Source organism: Manis javanica, chromosome 17 (assembly GCF_040802235.1).
Source record: "Manis javanica isolate MJ-LG chromosome 17, MJ_LKY, whole genome shotgun sequence".
NCBI lineage: Eukaryota > Metazoa > Chordata > Mammalia > Pholidota > Manidae > Manis > Manis javanica.
The window spans coordinates 17,842,208-17,867,207 of NC_133172.1; the positions used below are offsets into that span (position 1 = coordinate 17,842,208).

At 53.9% G+C, this 25,000-nt stretch overlaps 2 protein-coding genes across 3 annotated transcripts; both read right to left on the reverse strand.

Moving 5' to 3' along the window:
- Nucleotides 1–4: 4 nt before the first annotated feature.
- On the reverse strand, nucleotides 5–13,544 carry ARHGAP33 (Rho GTPase activating protein 33). Of its 2 annotated transcripts, XM_037021604.2 has the most exons (22): nucleotides 13,390–13,544; nucleotides 11,308–11,405; nucleotides 11,144–11,228; nucleotides 10,691–10,771; nucleotides 10,450–10,587; nucleotides 9,949–10,041; nucleotides 9,250–9,372; nucleotides 9,085–9,162; nucleotides 8,933–8,999; nucleotides 8,784–8,843; nucleotides 8,541–8,693; nucleotides 8,354–8,456; nucleotides 7,040–7,184; nucleotides 6,878–6,960; nucleotides 6,683–6,790; nucleotides 5,182–5,327; nucleotides 4,391–4,544; nucleotides 4,162–4,307; nucleotides 4,009–4,083; nucleotides 2,296–2,973; nucleotides 1,819–2,207; nucleotides 5–682 (listed from the first exon to the last, which is right to left on the reverse strand). In XM_037021604.2, exons 1-22 carry the CDS (start codon nucleotides 13,393–13,395, stop codon nucleotides 509–511), a joined length of 3,183 nt encoding a protein of 1,060 aa, XP_036877499.2. In that variant the 5' UTR covers nucleotides 13,396–13,544; the 3' UTR covers nucleotides 5–508. The 2 variants fall into 2 exon arrangements, with proteins under 2 accessions (XP_036877499.2, XP_036877498.2); XM_037021603.2 differs by having other exon boundaries at nucleotides 551–2,207.
- A 3,338-nt stretch (nucleotides 13,545–16,882) lies between these two features.
- PROSER3 (proline and serine rich 3) lies at nucleotides 16,883–24,991 on the reverse strand. The gene is made up of 11 exons (XM_073225935.1): nucleotides 24,793–24,991; nucleotides 23,824–24,004; nucleotides 23,423–23,625; nucleotides 22,489–22,616; nucleotides 22,282–22,391; nucleotides 21,513–21,595; nucleotides 21,272–21,411; nucleotides 18,422–18,615; nucleotides 17,408–18,311; nucleotides 17,237–17,318; nucleotides 16,883–17,079 (listed from the first exon to the last, which is right to left on the reverse strand). The coding sequence occupies exons 2-11, from the start codon at nucleotides 23,827–23,829 to the stop codon at nucleotides 17,001–17,003; spliced, it is 1,929 nt and encodes a 642-aa protein (XP_073082036.1). The 5' UTR covers nucleotides 23,830–24,004; nucleotides 24,793–24,991; the 3' UTR covers nucleotides 16,883–17,000.
- Between the last annotated feature and the right edge of the window lie 9 nt (nucleotides 24,992–25,000).

The following is a 25,000-nucleotide window of genomic DNA, read 5'->3' on the forward strand; positions in this document are numbered from 1 at the left end:
GCAGGCACCCAGCCCTGAGCTAATCAGAGGCCTCTCCTCTGGCCTGCGGAAGTGAGAAGTGGGCCCTGGCGGGAGTCCTCTGGGCACCTTCCTCCTTGCTGAGGTAAGTCTGTGTCCACTTCTACCCTACTGCTTCCCAGGATGATCTGCTAGAGGAGATCTTAGCAGAGCTGCAGGGTGGATGCCAACGCAGACAGACCCAGCCTCGACCCCACTCCTAACACATCAGATTCTTAGGGTGCCCATGGCCCCTCTCTGCAGATATTACCCCTTAGAGTGACTCTCCACTCAGCACCTGCTGAATGATAAAATGAAATAAGATGATAAAGCAACCCATCTGGATCCACTTCTTCATTCACCGAGCCTGGTCCCAGCATGACACTAGCGGCCACATTTTCACGATTTTTTTTTTTGAGGGCATCTCTCATATTTATTGATCATATGGTTGTTAACAACAATAAAGTTCTGTACAGGGGAGTCAATGCACAATCATTAATCAACCCCAAGCCTAATTCTCAACAGTCTCCAATCTTCTGAAGCATAACGAACAAGTTTTTACATGGACATTTTCACCATTTTTATTCATTAATTTTGCCAGATGGTTTAGTCGGGTGTGTAGGGCAAGATGGGCAGCAGCTGTCCCCCCACCCCCTGTGCACAGGTCAGGACATGCTGGGGGCTCCTGGAAGGAGAGGGAGGACAGGGTGTCAGCCTAGCCCTCACATTTGTGCGAGAGCCCCCAGGATGGAGGATGGTGGGAGGATGGGTGTGCCCTTCACCCCGGGGTAGGGAAGCTATGATAACAGCTTAGGGACCCACATCAGAAGCAAGTTACAAAGTTAGAAACCTGGGGTAGGGGTCAGGAGTTCAAGAAAATACAAAACAAGGGATTGGGTTGGGCCACAATCAGTAAGGGTGAGGAACGGGGTGAAAGTTTCTCGCAGCTCTGGCTCAACAGTAGCTTTGAGTCTGACCCTCAGAGTGGAGGGACCAGCTGGGAGTGGGGTAGGGAGGAGGGGGACCAGCCCCCTCTCTTCCTTGCCCCCCATTCCTGTACAAGGACCCTCGGGGGTGCTCACCCCCCCTCCTGTAAGCTGGCGGGGCTGCCCTGTAGAGCAGGAGAGGCTCAGGAGGGCCCCAGGGCCCAGGCACCCTGTGAGGGGTGTGGGGACCCCAGGGAGCCCGCTGTTTCTGAGGGAGGTGGGGGGCTGGGGGGCCAGGATCTGACCGGCTACGGGGATGGGCAGGAGGAGAGGAGGAGCTGGAAGAAGCAGGTGAGGGACCTCTGGGCCCTAGGGCTAGATTGACATACAGGGGCTCAGGCCGGCTGGGGTGTCGGGCAGGGTGCTGGGGGACAGAATAGCCAAGGTGGTCATGGGGAAAGCACGAGGAAGGTGGTGGGTAGCTGAGCAGGAAATCAGGGGACCTGTGGAGTGGTGGCGATTGGCCAAGCATGCCATATGAGGCATTGAGCCTATCTGGGGGCATGGAGCGAAAGGGACTCCAGGACTGAGTGGGACCTGAGTAGGGGGACCCCTCCCCAGCCTCGATCTCATAGTACAGGTTCTCTCCCCTGTCAAGTGGTGCAGGGGGACCGAGGGGGCTCCTCCAGATTGGGGCTGGGGAGCTGGGCTGGAAGGATGGGGAACCCAGCGGGTATAAGCCTGGTTTGGGGACCCCAAGGAAGGGTGGCAGACATTCCCGGGGGGCTGAGGAGAAGCCAGGGGTATGAGTCTGTGGGGGGACAGAACGCAGTAACTGGGCTCCTGTTTCTGATGCATCCCTGCACCCTACACCTGTCCTGAGCTGGGCACTGACCTGGGCAGGGCCTCTGAGTCCCCTCCTTGAAGTCCCCATGGGCCGCTGGCTTCTCACCAGGCTCCCATCATTTTGTTGCCTTAGTAGAGAGGGTGGGGGTCCTGAAACCCAGGCACTGGGATGGGCTAGGGGGTGGGGAGGTGGCCCACTCCCTGGGGTACCTGGCGGATCACCGCCCACCTCCAGTGACAGGGAGCGGTGGAAAGGGGAGTGGGGAGCAGATGGGGTGGCCCCTTGCCCCTGTTGGCTCTGTCTCTGGGCCACCTGCTGAGCCCGCTCAGCCAGCGCCAGGGCCATGAGGCGTGCTGGGTTCTTGGGGGGTGGGGGTGGGGCTCCCCCAGGGCGCAGGAGGGACAGGGGTGGGGGAAGCGGTGAATCCATACCAGGACCTACATAGAGAAGAATGGGAAGGGGAGTCAGCTGGGTCTTGTGTGCAGCCTCGGGCTGTGAGACTGGGGTAGGCTGAGCGGGACTCACCAGGCTGGCCTTGGGCTCCCTGGGGACCAGGCAGTGCCAGCTTGTTGCAGATCTCCTGTTGGCAGGTGTCACTCAGCTGGGCCTCAGCTCCACACAGCAGCAGGGGGATGAGATGGGGGCGTAGCCCTGGGGTAGGGCTGAGGGCTGGTGTTGGGGTAACTGAGGCAGGTGTTCCCCCAGCCCCCAGCAGCTCCAGAACTGCAGGTGGCACTGATACGGCCAAGGGCTCTGAGATGTCCAGGGCGGAGGGTGAGGCAGGGCTGGTGGGCCCATGGGGTGAGAGGGCCTGGGGGGTCATCCTGGGTGGGAAGGCTGAGGCGGGGGCTGGGGGTGCTGGGCTGGCTGGAGGTGCAGGGTCCCCAGGGGTAGGGCTGCTGCAGCGAAAGGTAAGGGGGTCAAAGTCGAGCCCCCGGAGCCCCTCCAGGCAGCGAGGTGGGCTGAAGTCCAGCTCATCACCATCATCTAGCCAGGCTGAGGTTCGGTGCGAGGGGGAACCGGAGAGTGCTGCCAGCCCAGCTGCAGAGGAGGAGGAGGAGGAGGAGGAGGAAGAGGAGGAGGAGGAGGAGGAGGAGGAGGAGGAGGAGGACAGGCTCTCGCAGGAGCCAGCGGGTGCCGGGCCCACAGGGAAAGCATCACTGCTGGAGTGGGGTCGCCGTAGCCTGTGTAGCCTCTGGAGGCCTAGAAGGGCGGTGGAGGGGTGGGCAGTTAGGGATCAGGGGTCAAAACTTCCCACATGCAAACATCAGTGAACTAGGGCACACAAACCAGAGGGCTGGGGGGACAACATGAAGAGGTGCTTCCCTAGATAAGGTGACAATGGCTGTGAATCCAGGGGGAGCCGTTCAGGCTCATGGGGGTGATGAAGGAAACGAAAGTCCCTGAAGAGGAAGAACTATTCTAGACCCAAAGGCAAGAATGAAGTCTGATACCCCACAGGCTGTGAGCATGAGGCCCCCAGGATCTGAGGCATGGCTGCTGGGAGTGCAGACTGGGGTGGCCACTTTTGGGCCTTGCCCAGATGAACATGAGCATGCCCCATAGTATGCACCTCCACTCCCGGGTACAGGTAGAGCTCACCAAGGAGTTTGGGTACAGCAGGGGCTGCTCATCAGAACCCCCAAAACCCATCGGGAGTAGGATGGACAACAACTTGCAATGGGCTATCCACACACAGATACCAGAGGGCAATGGAGAGGAATGAGCCTGAGCCATGTGCAGCCATGCAGATGGCATTGCACATAGTACAATACACCCTTAGGATCTCCTTTAATTAAAGTTTCAAAACAACTAGAACTGTGCAATCTGTTATTTACACAGATGCCTGTGCATGACCAAAGGATGGTGAAGTGAGGGAATGACCACCGAATCTGGAGGATGCCTCTGGTGGGGAGGCAGCAGCTGGGAGGGGGGTGCGGTCTGCAGGTCAGTTAGTGGACTCTTTCGGCTCTGCCCTGTGGGTTTGTGGGTGTTCATTATATTATTAATTTTTTTTTCAAAAGGAATGAATAAAAGACTGTTTGAAAGGACCCTGCATGGACCAATGCTCACAGTGCGTCATGAACGGAGGATGATGCTTTATGCAACACATTGCACCTAACGTCCAGACGAAAAACAAAAAAATCCATGACCCCCAAATTTGAAGTACAACATTTAGGAGCCAGCTCAGGGCCGCAGCCCTTCCCAGCTTCCCATGGGCACAGGCATGGTGCTCACCAGCCCCGCTGGTCTGCGATGACAGGGACTCTTCGCTCTTGGCAGATCTCAGTGTGACTGTGTCAGGCCGGTTGCCTGCCAGGAGAGGCAGAAGGGTCACGGGGCACTCCGGAGTGCCTCCCCCACCGCCATGCCCACTGCCTGGCCTCTGACCTGAAGGCTGTGTTGGAGAGCGGGTGCCCCCCAGCCAGGGCAGAGGCTTCTTTCGGGGGATGCTGGGGCCTCGACCCAGTGCAAAAAAGGTCTTCCAGCTGCTACCCCCAGGCTTTCGCTGCTTCTCACCTCTCCCCCCTTTCCTCCTGGGGTTTGGGTGAGACACAGGAGGCAGTTTGAGGAAAAGAGCCTTCAGGCGGGTCCTGGGCTACCCTGGCATCCCACTCACCTTCCCACAGGTGAAGCTGGGGCCTTGGGAGCTGTGGGCTCAGTGGGTGTACCCAGCCGGCCCTGGGTGCGAGCCTGGGCTTCCTCCAGCGTCAGCAGGCGAGTGGAGGGGCCGCTGCCCGCAAGGGACTTGGGCCTGGGGAGGAGGCAGCGGCCTGGGAAGTTGGGAAAGGGGGCAGCTGTCAGCTCCGGGGTCATTCAAGGCCAAAGGCAAAGCCAAGCGCTACAGCCCAAGCCGCAGCCCCGCAGCATGCCCACCCGGGCTGGCAAGGGAGGGGGCCAGGGCGGGAGGGTCAGGCAGGATGGGCAGGCGGCAGGCAAGTGAGGAGGAGGAGTGAGGCAGAACGAGCTGATGGGGAGGTAGCTCCCAGCAGCCAGCGAGGCCAGCGGCTCTGGCTTCAGTTACCTCGGGCCGAGGGCCCTCCGACGTGCTGGATCCTGATTGGGCTGGGGTCCGGGGCAGGGCGGGGAGTCTGGGTGGGGTCGGGGTGGGATCAAATCTGGGGACCTCCCACCTCCTCCCAGTTGGACCCATGGCCCCAAGCGCCCCTAGGAGCTACAAGGGGTGAAGGAAGAACGATGTCCGGGCCAAGAAGTGGGGATCCTGAGCGTAGGAGCTGAAATGAGAAGGGGGGGGAGGGGAGGGAGAGGCCGGGGCGGGGTCCTCAAGGAGCCAGGAGGGAGGTCCAGCTTCAGTCCGGCAGGGATAGGGTGTGAGCCCACTGCCCTCCCACAGCAGCCCTGACAATGAGGGGGTGATAGCCAGGACATCAGGCCATGGGATGGGCATACCTGCAGGGTCAAGGCCAGCAGAGGTGAAGGTGTCACTGAACAGGACATCCACGTGGGTGAGCAGGAATTCCACCACCACTGACTGCACCCGAACTTCTCGGAAGGCTGCTGCCCCACCCAGCCCCACTGACTCCAGCTCCATGGACCTGGATGGAGCGGGAGGAGGGAGGCCAGGTGCCATGAGCCCCGCTATTGGAGTCTGTCTAGGCCAGATGGGGAGCCAATGGAAGCAATGACTGTCATTCAACACCTCTAACTTGATCAAACTGATCGCATGTAGAGCTGGGTTCTCAACCTTTTCCCAAACCTGCTTCCTCTCCACCTTCCCCATCTCAGCTAATGCAGTTCTTCTAGTGGCTCAGGCCAAACCACCACCTTCGGGTGGTCCTGACCCCTTTTTCCCCCTCACACTCACGTCTAATCGCTCAGTGATCCCTGTCAGTTCTTCCTAAAAAAAATCTATCCCAAATCCAAACTCTCTACCCCCACCCTGGCCAGGCTCCTCAAGGACATCACAGGTCACTCTGTCTCCCTGTACCGTCCCACCCTCTACAGTCTGCTCCCCAGCCACAGCCAGTGGGAGCCTGCAGACCCCAGGGTCAGGTCAGGGCCCCCCTGGCTCAGAGCCCTCCCCTGGATGCATCTCACTCCTGGTAAAAGCAAAGTCCTCACCATGACCCATGACTCATAAATCACTCCTCTATGTGGTCCCTTTCACCTCTCTGACCTCATCTCCTCTCCATCAAGCCTTCATTCATTTGTTCACTCAGCTCCAGCCACACTGGCCTCCCTGTTTCTTTAATACACTAGGCACTGACTCAGCCCAGGGACCTTGGCACTTGCTGTTCCCTCTGCCTGGTTTGCTCCTCTCCAGATTGCCACATGGGTCCCTCCCTCACCTTCCGCAGGTCTTGACTCAAATGTTACCTTCTCAATGGAGTCTTCCCCCACCTAATTTAAAACTGTAAACCTCCTTCTCCAGGTCTTTGTTTCTTTTCCCTCATAGTTCTTATACTACCATCTGATGTACAACCTACGTTATTTAGAACAGAGACCTTGTTTGTCTTGATCACTATCAGATCCTCTGGGGCTTACTGTGCTGCTGGCCATAGAAGACTTCTTACTGAAGCCTTCCCTGCCACTTTATCTAAAAGTTTCAAAATGCCCCTGATCCTATGCATCTCCCTTCCCTGCCTGCTCATCCTTCTCCTTGGCACTCATCACCATCAGACCGTGCTCTGTGTTTTTCCTGTTAATGGTCATTGTCCATCTCCCCCGTGAGATTGTGAGCCAGGGGCCCAGGATCTTGCTCTTTGCTGTGTCCCCAGTGCTGAGAAAAGGAGCTGGCACACACGGTTACTTGTGTGATGCACTGAATGAAAAGAACAAAAGAGCAAAAGCTGGGTGGGTTACTGCGGGGGTGGGTAGTGGTTGGGGGAGACTTGAGGCCCAGTCCCTGGAGGACAGCTGAGGGAGGCAGCCTGGTGAGCAGCCAGCTTACCGCAGCAGGTTGGGTGCCCAGACGATGGCCAGGTTGCGGGCATGCATGCTGGTGTTGGCACTGTGTCTTGCCATGCGGGCCAAGTGTCTCAACAGGTACTCCAGGGTCCTGGGAGTGCAGTGGAGGGGGACATACTGCTCACTTACTGAAGCATTGGGACCCCACCACAGGCCTTCCCATCCCCGACTGGTTTACCTGTAGTGTGGTGGAGGCAGTTGCTGGATGACATCATGGACACGCACCAGGCGTTCCTCCTCCCCAGGCACGGACATGGCTTCCTGAGATTGTGCACAAGCATGAGGGGGCTAGGCCCGATGCTTCCCAGGAGCCTCCAACCTCGCCAGCTCCCTTACTCACGCTGAACTTCCCGTACAGCTGGTATGTGAGCAAGGGGTTCGGCAGCTCTCGGAAGTAGAGCTTGCAGAGGGAGGACACACTGTGGATGTCCTGCAGGAAGGCCGGGCCAGATAGTTCAGGAATCCTCTCACTGTCAAACTCATGCCTGAGGCCACAAGTGGAGGAGGAGGAAGAGACCCTCAGAGCTGGCTCACCCAGCCTCGTCCTGCCCCACCTCCCAAGGTGTCCACAGACGGGTGCCTCTTCAGAAGCAGAGCCTTACTGAACCCCCAACAGCCATGTGAGCCAAATACGAGCATGCCCAATTGTTCAGAGGAAGACGCTGGGTTTGGGGAAAGATGACCTTGCATGTAGCTACCCAAGGTTCAAGGCTGTCTGACTCCAGAGCATGACCATGCTCCTTCCAGGAAGCTGTGCCAGTCTCCTGGCTTCAAGAGGCCACTGGAAAATGCAGCTGAAATCCCAGAAGCCCCTGCTCACAACTCTCTGGGGCAGTCCCACGGCTCTTGTGTAAAAGCTCTCCATGTGACCTCATGCTGTGTCTCTCACTGCCTCCAGGCTCAGCGCTCTCACCTCATGGCCTCCTGGTAGCCTTGCTCTGCCTCACTGCTGTCCCCCTCTTAGACTGTTATGCATGCTGTCCCTCCGTGGCTCAGAACCCTCCTGTGGTGGACCCCTCACTCTGAGTAAAAGCCAAAATTCAAACAGTCGTCAAAGAGGCCTTGCATGCTCTGCCCCGATGACTTCTGCCACAGCACCTCTGCCGCTTTGCCCTGCACTGGCTGCCCCTCTACCTGAATGCTCTTCCCAGGATATTCACAGCTCACCCCCTTACCTCCTCCAGAGCGTGCCCTCCCCAGAAGGCTTCTCTGCCCACCCTATTTAAAGCTGCAGTACCACTCCCTGACTTGTTATTAGGGTCCTTCTCACCCCAATCTACTGTTCTCCACAGCACTTGTCACCTACCAGTAAGTGCTCTCATTTCCTTGTTTGTCACCCTCTAGCATGTGAGCCCCATAAGGGTAGGAGGCTCTGGTTGTTGTACATACTGTGTGTCCCCTGTGCCTAGTGCTTGGCATGTGGCAGGTGCATAGTGAAGGGGAGTCTCTCCACTTGCCATGCTCATTCTGCTCTGCCTTTCAGGCCTCAGCTGGAGTGTCACTTCCTCAAAGAAGCCCTCCTTGCGCCCAGTCCTGCTCTAAGACCTCCTAACTCCCAATAACTCTGTGTCCCCAACACATGGCACAGAGCCTGGAATAGAGACAATGCTCAGTAAGTGTTTAAAGAAGGAAGGGATTGGTGGAGGGCCCTCACCGTAGCCTCTGGATATTGGATGATACGCCTGAGAGCCGGTAGATTCCATCCACCACCCCGTAGGCCTCAATAAACTCAGAGCAGCAGCGAAGCACCTGGGGCACTAGGAGAAGGCAGTGGAGTCAGGGTTGGGTAGACTGCATCCTGGGTGGGAGGAGTGGGCTGGGCAGGTAGGTTGACGCCTCACCATCCTGGCCAGAGTTGCTCAGGTGTTCTCCAAGGTCACAGCCAAACACCCTCTGCCGCAGGATGCCCCGCTGCCGCAGCCGCTGCCGAGAAGGGCGGGAACGCATGAAGGTGCGGAGGAGGCCAGCCAGCTTCCCACGTGGCCGAGGCACAGCTGTGGGGGTAAAGGCAGGCCAGACAGGGTCAGTGCAGCCACTGGTCTGGTGGGGCAGGAGGCAGGGGCCTGGGCCCTTGTTTCCATTACCTGAGGTCAGAGAGGAGATACCCTGGGGAGTTGGGACACCACATGGGGGACTGTCGGCATCTGTGGGATGAACAATGGGTGGAAAGGATGGATGGCAGGCAAAGGATCCAGAAAGCTCCCCCACCCCCCACTTTGCCCCTGGCACTTACCCCCCTTTAGTCCTGGACCAGGCCGCTCTGTGAACAGTTCCACACACTCACTGGGGAAGAAACCGACCTAGGGAGGGGTCAAGGTCAGTGCCTGGGCCACCCTAGCTGGCACAGTGCTCTGGCACCACCTGTCCACCCCAAGCCAGGCTCACCTGGAAACCTCGCTTGCCCCGCCACCAGCTCCGATCCTCTGTGGGTGGCATGTCAATTACTGAGACAATGTCTCCCACCTGGAAGCAGCAGGTAAGAACAGGGAGGCTCAGAAGGAGCAGGGAAAGTGGGGAGCCCAGTTGGAATCTGTGTCCCCACAGCCTCACCTCAAAGGACAGCTCATCTGGTGCCTGGGCCGTGTACCGTTTTATCACGTGGGCAGCGGCCACAGCAGGGATATTGAGTGAGGCCTCCTCACTGAGAAGCAGTCGCCGGCCATGGTTGTCCAGCTGAGATGGAGGGAGGATGTGGCAGGGAGAGGCCAGAAGAAGGCAGAAATAAAGGCAGAGGTTCCTCTTTTCCCAGTGGCCACCACCTGCTCCCCATCTAAGAGCCCCTGTCACTCAGAGCTCGTGGTCAAACAGCTAAATTCTTGCCCTTCCAAAACAAAGCCCCTTCCTTCTCCTCACATGTTCCAGGACTCCCCTGCGCCAAAGTCCTCCTGATACTCAGCTCCTGCACCTTCATCCCCCACAGCAGATGCTGCACATTTTCTACCTAAAAATCCACTGGTTTAAGCCACTGTTAGCCCGGCGTTCTGTGAGATACAGCCAGACCTCTTTCTAATATGCCCTGAAATCCTCACATCCCTACAGCCCAATGCCTGCTCACTCTCTTGCTTGCTCTCTCTCTCTCTTTCTAATACACATGGTCTCTTTCTCAGGCATGTGCCCACACATACACTGAAACACCAGCATCCCCTCCACCCTGGCTCGTTTCCTTCCCATGCCCACACACAGGCTGGTTCTCGCTCCTCAGACGCCCTTCGCTCACTCCCGACTCCAAGACCCCCTGCCAGGGCCCACCTCCATCCAGGTGAGCACAGGCCCACAGTTGAGGTTACTGTCCACCAGTCCTGACAGAGTCTCCAGGTACTGCAGCAGCAGGGGTACCAGCATCTGGGGGCAGAGTGTCAGGGTGGCTTTTGTGAGGAGACCCTGAGAGAGCCCACTGCCCTCTGCACAGGGCTGAAATTCAGCCTGAATGCACAGGCCACTCTTTGTTAAGTACTGAAATATTGTCATATCAGTTGGTAAACAGGTTATACTGAGGTCCTGTGTGTCCCATTGGTTTGGCCATGTTGACTTCCATGGAACCCATGGAACCCCTGGAACTCCCACGAGCCTAAAACTAAAGCAAGCCTGCAGAACCCTGCTGCATTTCAGAGCCTCTCCGTTCTGACTGGTTGGGACTCTGGCCATACCAGTGTTCAAATATTTATCTATCCACCTGCCTTGAAGGTTTCACACATCACTGACGAGGACATACCATGGCTGAGGCAGGGCCTGGGACAACAAGCAGTTTACCTGGGCAGCCCTGGCACCCTCTGGGGGTGGGGGAAGCTCTGGGAGGCAGGAAAACCTCCGGTCAAATATGCAGCGGTGGAGGTGGGCATCCAGGGAACGGAAGTCATCGTAACTGCGGAGAACTGGCCAGGTACGGCCCTAGGGGAGCAAGAGACAGAAGGGAGCAGTAGTCCCATTACACTGAGCTGAGGGCCATTGTGACCAGTTCATAAGGCTAGATGAGAGGCAGGGGTGGCCTCACCTGACAGGTCACCTGTACCCCAAACACCAGCTCATTCTCTCCAGAGAAACTGGGGCCTTCACGGTCTGGAGACAGCAGGAGCTGTAGAGGGAAACAAAGGCCCAGGTGAGGGCCTCACTTTTGTCCCAGTCCTGATCTCTCCAGGCTGGCACTGTCTAGGGATGGGTCTGTGTCTCCTTCTTGGACCTCCCCAAGGGCAGAGCCTGGTGATGTCTCAGGGTACAGGGTCCTGGCACAAAGTATACACCTAACAAAAAGTTGTTGCTGAATGATAAAAGAACAAATGAATGAATAAATGAACAGCTGTCCCCTTCTACGCTGTAACTCCTTCTATAACTGCTCAGGTAGGTGGAACAGCCAGTCCCAGGGAGAGGTCTCAGGGGCAAGGTGGTTGAGAATGCTTCAGGGATGGGTGGGATCTCACCCTCCCACGTGGTTGCAAAGCTCCCCTACCTGAATGTGGCCAAAGTCAACATTCTCGTAGTGGAAATGGGCACAGTCGGCCAGCCGAGGGAAGGGACCTCGAGGAGCTGAGAGCCTAGGGGACAGGTCATACATCACTAGAAGCTCCTGTGCTTGGTCTCCCTCCTAAACTTGGTCTCTTCCTCACCCCTCACCTCTTTCCTGGCTTCCCCTTCACATTGGGCCCCCCAGTAGAGGGCAGGGGCTGCACTGAGCCCTCCCCTGGGCCATCCAGGCTGTCAGTGCTGCGAGCCTGTAGAGCAGAAAGAAGAATCAGAGGCTCCCAGGGATGGGAGCGGAGAGACAACGGGAGCATTGTTATCTGCCAGCCTGGGCCTTGAGGCCCAAATTGCTCCACACACTGCCCTGAGCATGGAGTAGAAGGGTAGGTCAGGGGGAAGTGAAGGCTGGGCTAGGCCTGCTTCTTTGTGTGGGGTCTGGGGTGGGGGCTGGAAGAGCAGGGGCCAAGGGTGAGGCAGGGAGTGTACATGCTGGTACCACCTCTCCCTGTTTGAAACTCTCCTGCAGTCCCTGCAGAGTAAAGCCATCTTCCCTATGTGCCTCTTCACACCTTTCATTAATGTCTGGACAATCACAGCTCCCATTTTATCAGTCCTCCTGCTTCTAACCTCTCCCTTTCTGCCAGCTTCTTCACAGTAAGCACCAGTATAATTTTCACACCACACAGATCTGCCTCTGTCTCTCCATAGATCACGAACCTTCAATAGCTAGCTCCCTGTTATCTTCAAGATAAAATCTGCATTCTTGGGTCTCTGCTAACCTTCCCAGTCCCATCTTTTCCCATTAACTCCACCCTCAGAGTCTTGAACTTCAAGGAGTCCAGCAAAAGCACCATCTTCTCATTTCCTTCTAGGCCTCTGCAATCGCTGTTCCCTCTGCATGAAACACTCCTCCCAGGCCTTTCACTAGGGCTACTCCTCACCCCTCAGGTCTCAACTCTCATGTTTCCTCCTCTCAGAAGTTCTTCCTGACCCTTCAGACTGTTTTAGGCACCTCTTCTGGACTCTTCCATTCCTGAGATTCCCCCATCCAGGCTTGACAACTCTGCCTGAGCTTCCTCATGGCCCTGAGTACTCAGATGTCACTGTCTGATGACAAGTCCATCTCCTCCACTGGACTGTGATCTCCCCAGGATCAGGGCCTGCGGCTGAGTTCCCGGCCCCTCAGCATTGCCCAGCACAAAGCTGGTGCAGAATTGGTGCTCCTCACATGTAGGTTGTACCTGATTCCCCCCTGGGTCCCCATACCCAGTGCCAGCCCAGTCAGAGAGCCAGGTAAAATCTGATGAGTAAATTTACCAGCTGCCAGATGGGGATTCCTAGACTGGGTTCTACTCTCTTCCTCCTTTATATCCCTGCAAACTGGAGTTCATACTTGGGTCTCACCCCCCAGGTCTGGCCCCACCCAGCCCATGAAGCTCCCCAAGGTAGGATGGGATCCGACTCTCTCTATACCTGGAACATGGGGTCTGCACAGAGGCCTCAGTGCATGTCTGTTAAGTGAGCAGATGAAAGAATGAGTGGATGAATGAGCAGGAGCAGCATGGTGGGAGAGGAGACGGTGGGGGAAGGAGGGTGAGGACAAGAAGATGGAGAGGACCCAAGAGCTAGGTACCATGCTGGCTTGGGGCTGGGGAGGAGCGAGTAGGAGGGGAGCAGCTGGAAAGGCTGAAGTAAAGGTTCAGGCTGATGTGCCTTAGGGGAGGGTTGGCTGAAAGGGTCGGGATGAGAACGATGAGAAGAAAAGGGTCAGGCCGAGGATGGAGCCGGGTGGGGGTGGGGCTCAAGAACGGGAAAGGGGCCGGTGGTCGGAGGAGGAGGATGCCAGGCCAGGGAGGGGTGGAGGCTGGGAATGGGGACGTGAAGACGGCGCTGGGACGGGGACTGGGTAAGGATCCAGGGAGCTTCCGCAGGCTCCTGCAGGGACCACTTGGGGGATGCGGGTCTTCCCTAGGCAGGCCCCTCCTTCTCCCAAGCCTGGGTCCTCGGCCACGATGACCCCAACCCAGGGTGTGGAAGGGGATGCGCGCTGAGGGGGCGGGGCCGGGGTCCGGGCTCGGCCGGAGACCTGAAGGGGGAACCAGCGGGACCTCAACAAGGGGTGAGGGGCGGCGCAGGCCGCGGGCTCGGGCGGGGCCGGGGGCGGAGCGCGCGGGGCGGGGCCGCGCGCGGACAGACTGACGCCCGGACCGATTGACGGCCGCGTGGACCCCTCACCACCATGGTCGCGTAGCCTCCTCAGGCGCCGGCCGCGCTCGACACCCTGTTCGTCGTCCTCGTCGCCGCTGCCGCCGCCATGGCGACACAAAGGGGTGGGCGCGGGCCGCGCGCGAGCGGCTGCAGGCCCCGCCCCTAACGGCTGCCCCTGGTTCTGGCGCGCGCCCCGCAAGGGCGGGGCAGTGGGGACCCGGCGCCGCTTCTCATTGGCTCCGCCTTTGGCCTGGGACAGCACCCCACCCACCTAGCAGCTTTTCATTGGCTTCGGCTTGGGTCCCATCCTCGGTCTCTTCGGTCCCGCCCCACCAAGTTTGACAGCACCACGCCCACGACTGCTTTTCATTGGCTGTTATTGCCCTCCTGAGACACACCCCCAGGTTCTTTTTGCTTTGCTTCCAACACTTCTAAAGCTAAGCAATGGGTCCTCCCCTTGGTCCACTCTCAGTCACCGCTCCTCTGACACTCTTACTTGGATTCTTCCGTGGCCTCAGGGCTTTTCTGTGTCCCCAAAAAGCTTTCCAAAGTCTCAAACGTCTAGTCCCACCTTGTCAGTCCTGACCCTGACCTCACCCACAGAATACTGAGAGAACATTCGCCCATGGTTTTCAGTAGCTCAGATGCCCTGCCTGGGACATAACCCTAAGCACTCTGCGACGTGGCCTTACCCTACCCACTGGATATTTTCCTTGCCTCCTCCTCCTTACTACAGGTCGGCCTCCAGCCTTAACTTCCTTTTCCTAGGGTGGGCTGAGTCCAAAATGCCCGAACAAGACCACACCTCCCACAAAGCCAATCCCAATCATTCCCACCACTGATTGAGCAAGGCCCAGAAAACGCTCTGTAACAATCCCCTTCCCAAGAAGACTCTCTCATTGGTTATGCTTTCAACAGGGGCCTCCCCTCCGAAGGTACAGCCTTGATCCATTCACTTATTCACTCAGAAACTCTGATCACTTAATTTGTAGATACATCACTAGCCAAAACGGAAATATATACCCTATCCAGATGGAGCTCAAAAGTTGTTGGAAGAAGACAATGAAGAAAATATTTAAAAATACAGAAAATTAGAAAGTGTTAAATTCTATAAATAAAAAAAGGTAAGCAGAGATTGGGGAAAGGGAGTACTGAGACAGGGGTCAATTTATAATTACTTATTTCAACTTACTGAACTTGCTGACCTCACTCACATTGCCCAGATTCTCCCCACTCTCATCAGCCTCAGTGGAAGGTATGACACCTGACTGCAAATTCTTTGAAACTCCTCTCATGAAAAGGTGGAGTCTACGTCCCCACCCTGTCAGATCTGGGCAGGACTGTGACAACTTCAACCAACAGAAAATAGTGGAATTGACACTCTGTCATATCCAAGGCTAGGTGGTAAAAAGCAATGCAGCTTCTTCACAGCCTTGAGGTGTCATGTGAAAAGCGTGAGTAGGCTGAGGAGCCATGCTTTGAGGAAGCCCAAGCCACATGGAGAGACCATGTGTAGGCACTAGAGTCCACAGTTCCAGGGGAGCCGTCCCGGAGTCAAATGAGCCCTGGTGCCGGACTTGTGAGTGAAGAAAGCTCCAGAGATTCTACCCCTGGCTATCAAGACACCTTTGAGTCTTCCCAGTTTAAACTCTACAGACATCATGGAGCAGAGACAAACTGTCCCAACTGTGCCCTGTCCAAATTTCTGACTCAGAATCCAATAGCATCATAGAATGATTGTTTTATGACACTGTTTTGTGGGTTGTTTGTAACCCAGTAATTGAATTAGGATGGCCCTTTGCCAACTAGTTAATTGCTACCTGTCTCAGCTTAAATGTAATTTCCTTAGGAATCCTTCTAGGCCCCAGTAAGCCCCCACCCTACCCCCAACTGGATCAGGTGCTGCTACTATAAACATCTTCTATTCCTCTTTATATCTTAACAGCTATTTCCTTCTTGTTGACTTCATTTAAATGTATGGTTTGTTCAAAAAGGTTGAAAACAAATGTTCACCATGTCTGTAACCTACAGAAGCTACCTTTAACAGAAATTCTCCTCCTCTTAAAATAAAGGTATCAAAATAATCCCGATCATATATTCTCCAACATATTATCAGTTTCTAACACACAACAAAGTGAACAATTTTACAGTAGACACCCATATGCCCACCACTTAGATCGTATCACTAACATTTTGCTACATTTGCTTTACCTCACATCTATCTGTTACTGTATTCATCTGTTAATTTTTGGATGCACTTCAAAATAAATTAAACATTGGTATACTGTCCCCTAAATATTTGAGCATGTGTATCTTTCACTAGAGTTCAGTGTTTATTTTTCTTTTGAGGTAAAGCTATATACAATGAAATAAAGAAATTTCACTGAATTTTGACAAATGCATAAACCTGTGTAACCCAAATTCCTACCCAGCTTAGCAACTGGATTCCAAAGTAAGAAAGAGAGGAAAACAAGTGGAAATTGTATAATCTTTCCTAACCTAGTTTAGAAAGTTAAAGTAGTTATCACTTCCTCTGCATTCTATTTGTTGAGGCAGTCACAAAGTTCTACCCAGTTCAAGAAGGGGCATAGACTACTTTTTGATGGTAAGTGTGTCAAAGAATTTGCCGACAAAACAATAAGTTTTCCAATAGACCAGACAGGTGATGATGGCCTAGACTGGAGTGAGGGCAATGGAAGGGGGAGAAGGGATTAAATTCTGGAGGGATTTTAAAGGACTTGCTAGTCAACTGTGGGGGTGAGGAAAAGAGAGGAGTTAAGAACAACTCCGAGGCTTGGCCTGAGCAACTAGAAAGATGGAGCTGAGGGAAGCTGGAGAAGAACAGGTTTAGGAGGAAAATGGGGAGTTCAGTTTAGGACCTGTGAGGTTTGAGACACCTCTTAGACCTTTGAGTGGAAATGGCGAGTGGGTAGCAAGATATGGAAGCCTGAGGCTCAGTGGCCGGGTAGATAGCAAGTTGGGGACTATCAGAATAGAGATGGGCTTTGGAGCCATGAAGCTGGATGAGAGCACCTGGGGATGAGTATAGAGAAGTCAAGGCCAATACCTTAGGACACACCAGGATGACAGGTTGGGTCAGTAAAGGCACAGCCAGAGAGGTGAAGAGAGGTGTGGGGTTTTGGAAACCAGGCAAGGAAGCACTTCAAGGAGGGAGGGAGCACATCAAATGCTGCTGCTGGCTTGAGCAGGATGTGGACCCAAGACTAACCACTGTCCAACACTCTGATGACACCATTAGCTTCATGCCCAGAAGTCAGTTACTTCAATCTCATCTGAGATAGGGAGAGACCCACTCCTGAGCTCAGAATCAGGTAAGGTGAATCCTAGTCTTAGCTGAAATCTTGCCTGGAATCCCTTTCCTGTCCTGATGTTGGAGAGGATGAAACCAGAAGATATTTTCCACCAATGGTCAGGAACTAGAGTAGGGGTATGGCAGGGCACAACCACAGTGGGGAGGGGAGCCACTTCCCTTAAACATGATCTTTGGTCTTTCCAGAATAACCCTTTTCTCAGTGACAGCCAGTAACCTGGAAAAAAATATTTTATTGGGAAAAATGGGATTTATACAATTCACAGTTGTCTAGCCTTAAGATAGGCTCCTTCCCTCCGCAGCTGCCTCACTGGGGACCTGGAGGAAACCAAGACCCTGGGTCTTCAGTGTGGTCCAGCAGATGGGATAATTGGGCATCCACTTGCCTGGAAAAAAGCCAGGGGAGCAGAGGCTGTGGTATGTGCTCAGATTGGAGTCTGGGGCTCTGGATGGTTCCAGGAAAAGAGTTCAGGAGGGGTGAGCACCCAGTGGGGATCTCAGGGGATTCAGGGGCCCAGCGTTGTAGATCCTGGTGATGGTCACCTTTTCTGCTGCCGCAGCTCTGCCCGTTGAACCCTTAGCACCTGCAGTACAGGGTCATCCTGGAACTCGCTGCCATCAGAGTCTGATGGAAAAAGAGCAAGCTACAGGGAACAGGAGTCATAGGGTGCTGTACCACCACGCAGCTCCGGGCAGCCCCACGCATCACCTCACCTTCGGCAGTCTGCAGAAGCCAAATGGCCTGGGACAGCAGGTCCCCTGAGGGGGCAGGATCAGTGGAGGATGAAGGCTTGGCCAAGGCCTCAAGAGACCCTGCCTTGAGTGAAGATGGCGGGGCCTTGACCCAAGTGGCCACCTCCTCAGCTGGAGGGGGCGGGACCCTGGGCTGCAGATACCCAGCTTCAGCTGAGGGAGGGTCTTTTTTTTTGTCCTTCCTAGGCACTGAGGGCACTAGGGGAGGTGCGGCCTTGACATTTCGAGGCTGTGTAGTAGACAGACCTGGAGGGGTCTCTGCCCATGGAAACCGTGATTCAGACGGAGGGGGCATTACTTCTGAGGGGCAGGACATAACCTTGGCATGGTGGTGTGTGGCCTTGACTTTCAGAGATTCAGTCTCCAGTGGAGGTGGACCCTCAAGGCGAGGGGGCGTGTCCTCCAAGCGGTCTGGGAACAGCCGAGCCTTTACTACCTGGCCCAGCGCACCTCTGAGCTGCGGGCCAGGCCCCTGCTCAGCGGCCGTGACTCTCCCAGCAGACTCCTGGCGGGGACCTCTGCTCTTGCGGGGCTTCGGGCCCTTCCTCTCGGACTGGGCGGGGCTGCTTGGCACAGGGGTGGGCGGGCCCTGGGGGGCAAGAGTGGAGGCCGGAGGCACCTGGGCAGATGCTGAGGGCGTGGGAGGAATGGCCCCAAGAGATACCCAGGGACCGGACTGTGGGGCCCAGAAGAACCCATGGGGATTGGGACCCCAAAAGATGTGTGGAGAGAATCCTGTGAGAATAGGAGCCCTTTCCACATGGAAGGTCCCCTGGGGAGCAGGCCAGGGCACATTGCCCCAAAGAGGAAGACAGGTAGGCTGAGTTCCCAGGGAACCAACTGTCTCTGCAGGAGCCGGAGAGCTCTGTAGACAGATAGGGACAGGAAACTGAGAGGGAGAGAAAGGGCAGAGGTTCTTCAGTCCCCCTTAGCCCTTCCCCTTCCAACTTCCCTTAGGATCCCTCCTCATCTCACTGCAGTGGTGAGGGCAGGGGTCTGGGGCAACATCCAGGTTCCATCGCCCTGGCCTCCTGGAGCCTGTTCAAGCTTCCGAGCCTGTTCAAGCTTCCGACGCTGCCGCCAGTGGTACAGAATGTCATCCTCTGGCCGCAGGGGTGCCCGGGAGGAGACAGGGGCTGAAGCAGGGATAGGGGTGGGTGCTGGGGTTCCTGTGGGAGTAAATCAGGGTAAGGCAGGGCTGGGGTGATGAGCAAACCAGTGACAGCCTGTGCACACACTCTTCAACCACACCAGCAGCTCATTCATACAGGCTCTCAGATGATATCCCAACTTCTCTCCAGAATGGAAAGTGGGAAAGGGGCAGTCAGAGTCATGGACTTCTTTCTTGACCTCTTATCATTCAATTCTTCATTCATCAATGAATACTTATTGAGCTCTTACTGTGTACCAGGCACTGTTCTGGACATTGGGATTAAAGCAGTGAACAAGAGATCCCCCAGAATCTTCTCACTTCTACCCCCTCTACTGCACTCACCTGGGGCCAACCCCTTAACAGCCTCCTCCATGGTTTCCCAATTCACCTGTCCTCCCAGCCTGTTCCAAATGCAGACAGAAGGAGCCTGTGAACACCTAAGCTAGCTCAGGACCCACCTGTCACAGAACCCTCCCCAGGCTGCCCCTCTCTACTGGCAAAAAGCAAAGCCTTTGCATTTGTGTGTCCTTCTGTCTGGAATGCTTTTCCCTCTTGTATCCACAGGGTTCACTCCCTCAAATCCCTCAGACATTTGCCAAATACCATCTGCTTTGTGAGGCCTTCCCTGGCTACCCTATTCAAAACTGCAATAATCCCTAACTTTTCCACTTCTATTCCCTGTTCCATTTTTCTTCTTAGCACTTATCACCTTCTAACATACTAAATGTAGTACTTCTTTGCTCATTTATTGTTCATCTCTCACTCCACAATGTCAGCTACACAAGAGCAGGGATTTTTGTCTGTCTGCCCATTACTATATCCCCAGTGTTGAAAACAGGGCCTGGTGCAATCAGGATTTGTGGCATAAATGCAAAATGTACTGTTTACTGTACTCCATTCAGTGCCCAGCCCTGTGCTGGGGATACAGCAGTAATGAAGGGCAGGGCCACTGGCTGTCTCAGTCCAGGGGGGCAAACAGACATCATTAACATTACACAGAGCAGCATTTCATCAGTCATGATCAGTACGGCTACCATTCTCTCTCAGAAGCCCTACCATATGATGCTGCAAAGTGGGAGTGGGAGGAAGATCACCTCTGACCTCTCTCCTCTCCCCTCTACGTCCTGTGATTCTATTTCCAAACCTGGCCATTTCCCTCTTCTTTGTTCCTCAGACTGAGACAAGTCAAGCTACCAGCATCTCTCACTGGGGGTTGATGGCAGCCAGAAGGAATCTGTTAACACCCAAGAAAGTTCACATTCCCTCCTTGCTAAGAACAAACTCCCCCAGGGCTCCCCAGTCCTAAGATAATGACCAAGTGCTTCACATACCTACATGGCTCAATGTAATTTGAGTCCTGACAATCTCCCCCACCTGGTACCACATTATTCTCACCCCTGGCTCTTGCCTTTTCTAGTCTACTGTCTGCACCAAGCTCTCCCCACCTCAGGTCCCTTATAGATGCCAGAGGGCTACTGTCCCTACCTTCATCATTCAGGTCTCCACTTTGAAAGCATCTCTCCCAGGAAGGCCTTCTCTGAATTCCCAGTTTCACAATCCTCTCCTGCATGGCCCTCATTTCTGTTTACAATTCACATTTACACGTGGGGTTATGTAGTTATTCTCTGCCCCACTTTGACTATGCTGTGAGGACCATGAAGGTGGGATCATGGATGGGTTGATTCACTGTGGAATCCGTAGTCCCACTTATGGGGCCTCATACACAAAAGGTATTCAATGTTTGTTAAATGAAGGAATGAATAAATTTAATTTGCAAAACAATTCATAAAGTAGGTATTAGTTTTATCCCCACTTTATGGATGAGAAAACTGAAGCTCAGGAAGGCAAGGTGAAAAAAACATGAAGCCTAGGAGAGAAGAATCAGGCAAGTGCTTGGGTAGGATCACACAACATGTGAGAACTCCCCTCTGTTTATTGTTCTTGCCTATCCTCACTCATGGGAGCCCTGTGAGACATGGAGAGCATCTATTTGTGTGCCATTGCATCCCACACCTGGGAACAGAGTAATAGTAGCAATAATGATAACAGTAATAGTAACCCAGGTCCTTTGTCCCAGCTCTGAAATCTTGGGGGAAGAAACTTGAGAATTCAAAAGTTTGCATATTTTAGCAAAGTCACATATGTACGACAGGGGTCTAGGTCAGTACATCAGACTCAAATAATTGGTATTTGGTTGAACATTATGAAATTGCCAATATTCAAACATTTTTGACTTACAAAGACAAAAGCTCCATATGGTTCAATGTAATATATCCATAGCAAAAAGTAGGGCTATTCACCCTAAGTGAGATATATAGAGATTATAAGTAGACTTCATATTTTTTAGGTCTGATTTTGCCATCATATCAGGAGTGGTGCCAAATTTGCAATAAGCCTTCTGATTTTGGAGCTTTGCAGACTGCAGACAGGATGCAGAGAGGATGCAGACAGGATGTCATACTAATGTTACTGCTAACAGAGCTCTGCTAAGTGCTCCATGTATTCACCAGCTCATCAAATCTTCACAATACCCACAGGAGAGGAGAACAATTATTATCCTTGTTTTAAAATTTGGGAAAAGGCCCAGAGAGGCCCCAGGTCACACAGCTGGTAAATGGCGGAGTTGGGATTCACATGAAGACTGTCCTGAGTCCTTGCCTCCCAGAACTTACTGTGCTCCTTGTGGTCAGAGCCCTGGCCGGAGTCAGGGGTGAAGGTCATGGAGAAGGGAGACAGGTCATCAGAGCTGATAGGGAATGAGGAGCTGCTGGTACCGCTGAGGCTGAGGGAGGAGGATGAGACAGAAGCCCTGCTGTAGGGAAAAGGCAGAAGTGAGGCAACAGGGGTCTCAGAGGCAGTGAGCTGGTCCTGGAGCTGTAGGAGTGGGTTGGATGATGGGGGCAGGAGAGGCACCTGCGTTTCAGCAGCATGGCGGCTCTGCTTTGCAGACTCAGTGTCTCCAGGTCCAGCAGGGATGAGTTCCATGTGTTGAGGCTCTGTGAGGTGAGAGGGGTCATAGGCCAATGCCTATGCCACAGGCTGCTGGGAAAGAGGCTCTGGACAGAGAGCTGAAGTACAAGGCTGTACTCTACCTGGTACCCTCATGTGCTGGCTTAGAATCTGCTCTTACTCCTCACGGCTTGGAGGCTAAGCCTGGCAGAACCGGTTTATATACCCAATTTTCCTTCATGGATCCACACCCCTCAGTTCAGTCATCATTGTGGGAGAAGGGCTGACACTACATTCCTGACCAGGTCTGGCTAATCACAACACTCTGTCCTCTGATTCACAGTGACTGGCTTAAAGATAAGCGAATGAAAGTAAGTGTTGGGGCCTTGGATGAAGCTATTAGAAAAACCTCCTTTTTCCACTGGAATAACTATGGTAAGTTTGAAGTCTAGAGCTATTGGGGCTTTCTTAGCTACTTCAAGGGGAAAGCTTGCCTGAGACTGAGCCCAACAAAGGAACAGAGAGACAAGTGAGTTGAGTTCCTTCCAATACTGTTCAAACACCTAAATCCAGCCATGCTTGAAAATATCACCTTATGGATTTCTTGATTGCATTAGTAAACAAGCCTCCTAGTTTTGCTTTAAACTTCCTTGAAATGGGATTGATTCTAATTCTACCAGGACTGGTGCTGTCAGTTCAGGCACATAGGGAAGGGAATAGATGAGGATGTCACCTGCTTTATTTCCTGAAGGGGAGCCATAGCCTTAACTTGTGATGCACTGACAACCTTGGCAAGAGTTGGCACTTCATTGTTGGGTCTTCCTTCTGGTTTACTGGTTTCTGCTGAGAAACCAGAATTAGGGGACCAGAAGAAGTGGCTTTTGGGGGCATCGATCAGGAAACGTTTTAGGCTGGGAGTGGATGGGACTGAGGCAAGTACCTGCTGCAAATGGACTGTTGGGGTCTGGAGAGTCAGGCCGAAGCCACCAAAAGTCAGCTGGGGTTGGGCCTGCAGGCTGGCGTTCTTCACGGCTTGTGGGCTGAGCCTGACGGAATCGGTTTATATACCTGTGAGCATCAGAGAATTGGAGGTGGGTGGGATGAGAGCCAAATAATATTAGTAATAATAATCAAAATAGCCCATGTTTATTAAGCACCATGGCAGCACCTGGTAGTTGTCCCTCAAAATCTGTTCTCCTTTCTTATATAGTAATGCCATATTATAAGACTTACAATACTGGGCATACAGCCACTCCTCTATAGATACATTTATCAGGTGCTCTTGTAGATTTATGGTCATGTAACTAGGTTCCTGACCAACAAAGTGGATGTAGTTGGGAGCCATTTTGGTCCATGAAGGACATGGCAACAGCCTAGGGATAGGAGAGCAAGAAGATAGAAGGAAACTATATCTCTGACACCTCACCTAGGGGCTGCTGTATAAGCTCTGGTTGCTTCCACCGGGACTGTTAGAGTTGAGGGAGGAATAAAGGCTATCTTGTTTAAGTCACAATTAATTTGGGATTCTTTGTTACAGCAGCTGAACTTGTATCCTACAAACCCAAGTTCTCACTATTGACAGGCATTGTTACAGATGCTTTACCACAGTAACTCATTGAAAGTATAAAACAATCCTAAGGGTTATGTGCTATTACTACCACCAATTTACAGTTGAAGAAACTGAGGCCAAGATCATAGAGAGAGTGACAGAGCTGGGATCTGAACCCAAGCAGCCTAGCCCTAGAGCTCTTAATAACACACATGTGATCCTAAAAGTGCTGCACGAACAGCTCTTGCTGTGATGATTTTTATGAGATGCCTGCTCCCTTTCCCTGACCTGAACACATCTTTCCCCCAGGGTTGCTGTTACTTACTTGGCCACTACAGAGTCCCCACTGTCAATCAGGGTGGGTGGTGGGGAGGCTCCCATCTGTCCCTCAGTGGTGCTGGGTGGAGAAGAGGTCCCTGAGCTGGATGGCCAGGACTCCTCAGACACTTCAGAGGAGTTGGGGTCTTTATCCAAAGCCTTGGGAGCTTCTGGGAGCCTGGATCTCTGGGACCTGGATGAGCTCAGGGTCTAAGATGGGGGGATGGGAGAAGAAAATGTGAGGCCTTGAGGAGTAATCCCCTAGAGGAATCAAACCACATGAAGTCTCAGTCCAGAGAGGAGGAAACATCCCACAATGGTAATAACTCAGAGTGATAGGGGATCCAGGTGGTAGAGGACTGGATAAGAGCAGGGCCATGGGGAGGGGAATGTCACCTAATAGCTCACCCTCATCTCTCATCACACAGCTTCCTTCCCTCTTGTCGTCACTCCCTGGTCACTGGGCTGGCACAAAGCACTCTCTGTGTCTTCACCTTGGGATGCCAGGTCTGACTGGGGGATGGCCAGTAGTAACTTCAACCCAGGGGAGCATCCATAGGGGCTATCTTGGATGGAGAAAACTGGCAAGCTGTAAGAGGAGAGTGGAGTTGCCAGGCAGAGCATGGTCACTGCACCCCTGGCAGGGTGGGAAGTAGAGTCAGGGGTGGGAGGTGGGGAGGATGGGAAGAGGAGGGCAGAACGAGATGATTCTTAAGGATTCCTGGAAAAGACAGACCATAATTCCCATGAAGCACCACTGCACATTCAAGATAATGATACTGGAGGCACAGTTCCCACCAGCTCTTGGAGCAGTCTCAAGAGACGAACTCAGGAACTGCAGTTGGTGCTTCTTAACCCTGGATCCCGTCTAGGAGTCTTTTAAAAAATACAGATGCACCGTCCTCACCCCCAGACCAAAAGAACTGGAATGGAGGTAGGGGGTGGGGGGAGAGGATGAGCATCTGTATCTTTTTCGCAGCGTCCCAGGAGATTTTTAAGTGGAGCACGGGTCAAGATCCTCAACTAAACCCTATCACCGTACACTTCCCATAAGTCCTTGGTACACTTAGGAGAAAAGGGTAGATGGACTACAATTCCCATCAGTCACTGGGCTTCGCCTAAGCAAGAGAGGTAAAAAAGAAAACGCATAGGAGTCTGAGGCAATCTCGAAATTAAGAAACTTGATTCCCAAGATGCCCCTGGACACCTAGAGGAAAAAAAGCCCTTGGGGCCACTTAGAGAAACGTAAGACGCTATGGGACGCCCGGAATGGTGAAGTCCAACGTTGAAGCAGCCGAAGGCTGTGTGTGGAGCATCTTGGGAACTGTAGTTCCAGTTGGGCTGAGACTGAGAGACTCGGATTCTAGCAAACCTTACCCTGGGCTGTGTTGCTTTCACCCTTGGTCCTCTCCAGGCTTCCTGTGCTCCCCGGGAAGAGAAACCGCCTCACCTGTGGCCCGTGCCGCAGGTACCTCGATGCGTCCGTCTGCTCCGCTCCTTCACCGGACTGGCTCCGAGCGCATCTTTGTCGCTTAGCAATGACGTATCAGCCCCGTCCCCCTTGGGCAGTACCCGCGCGGGAAGA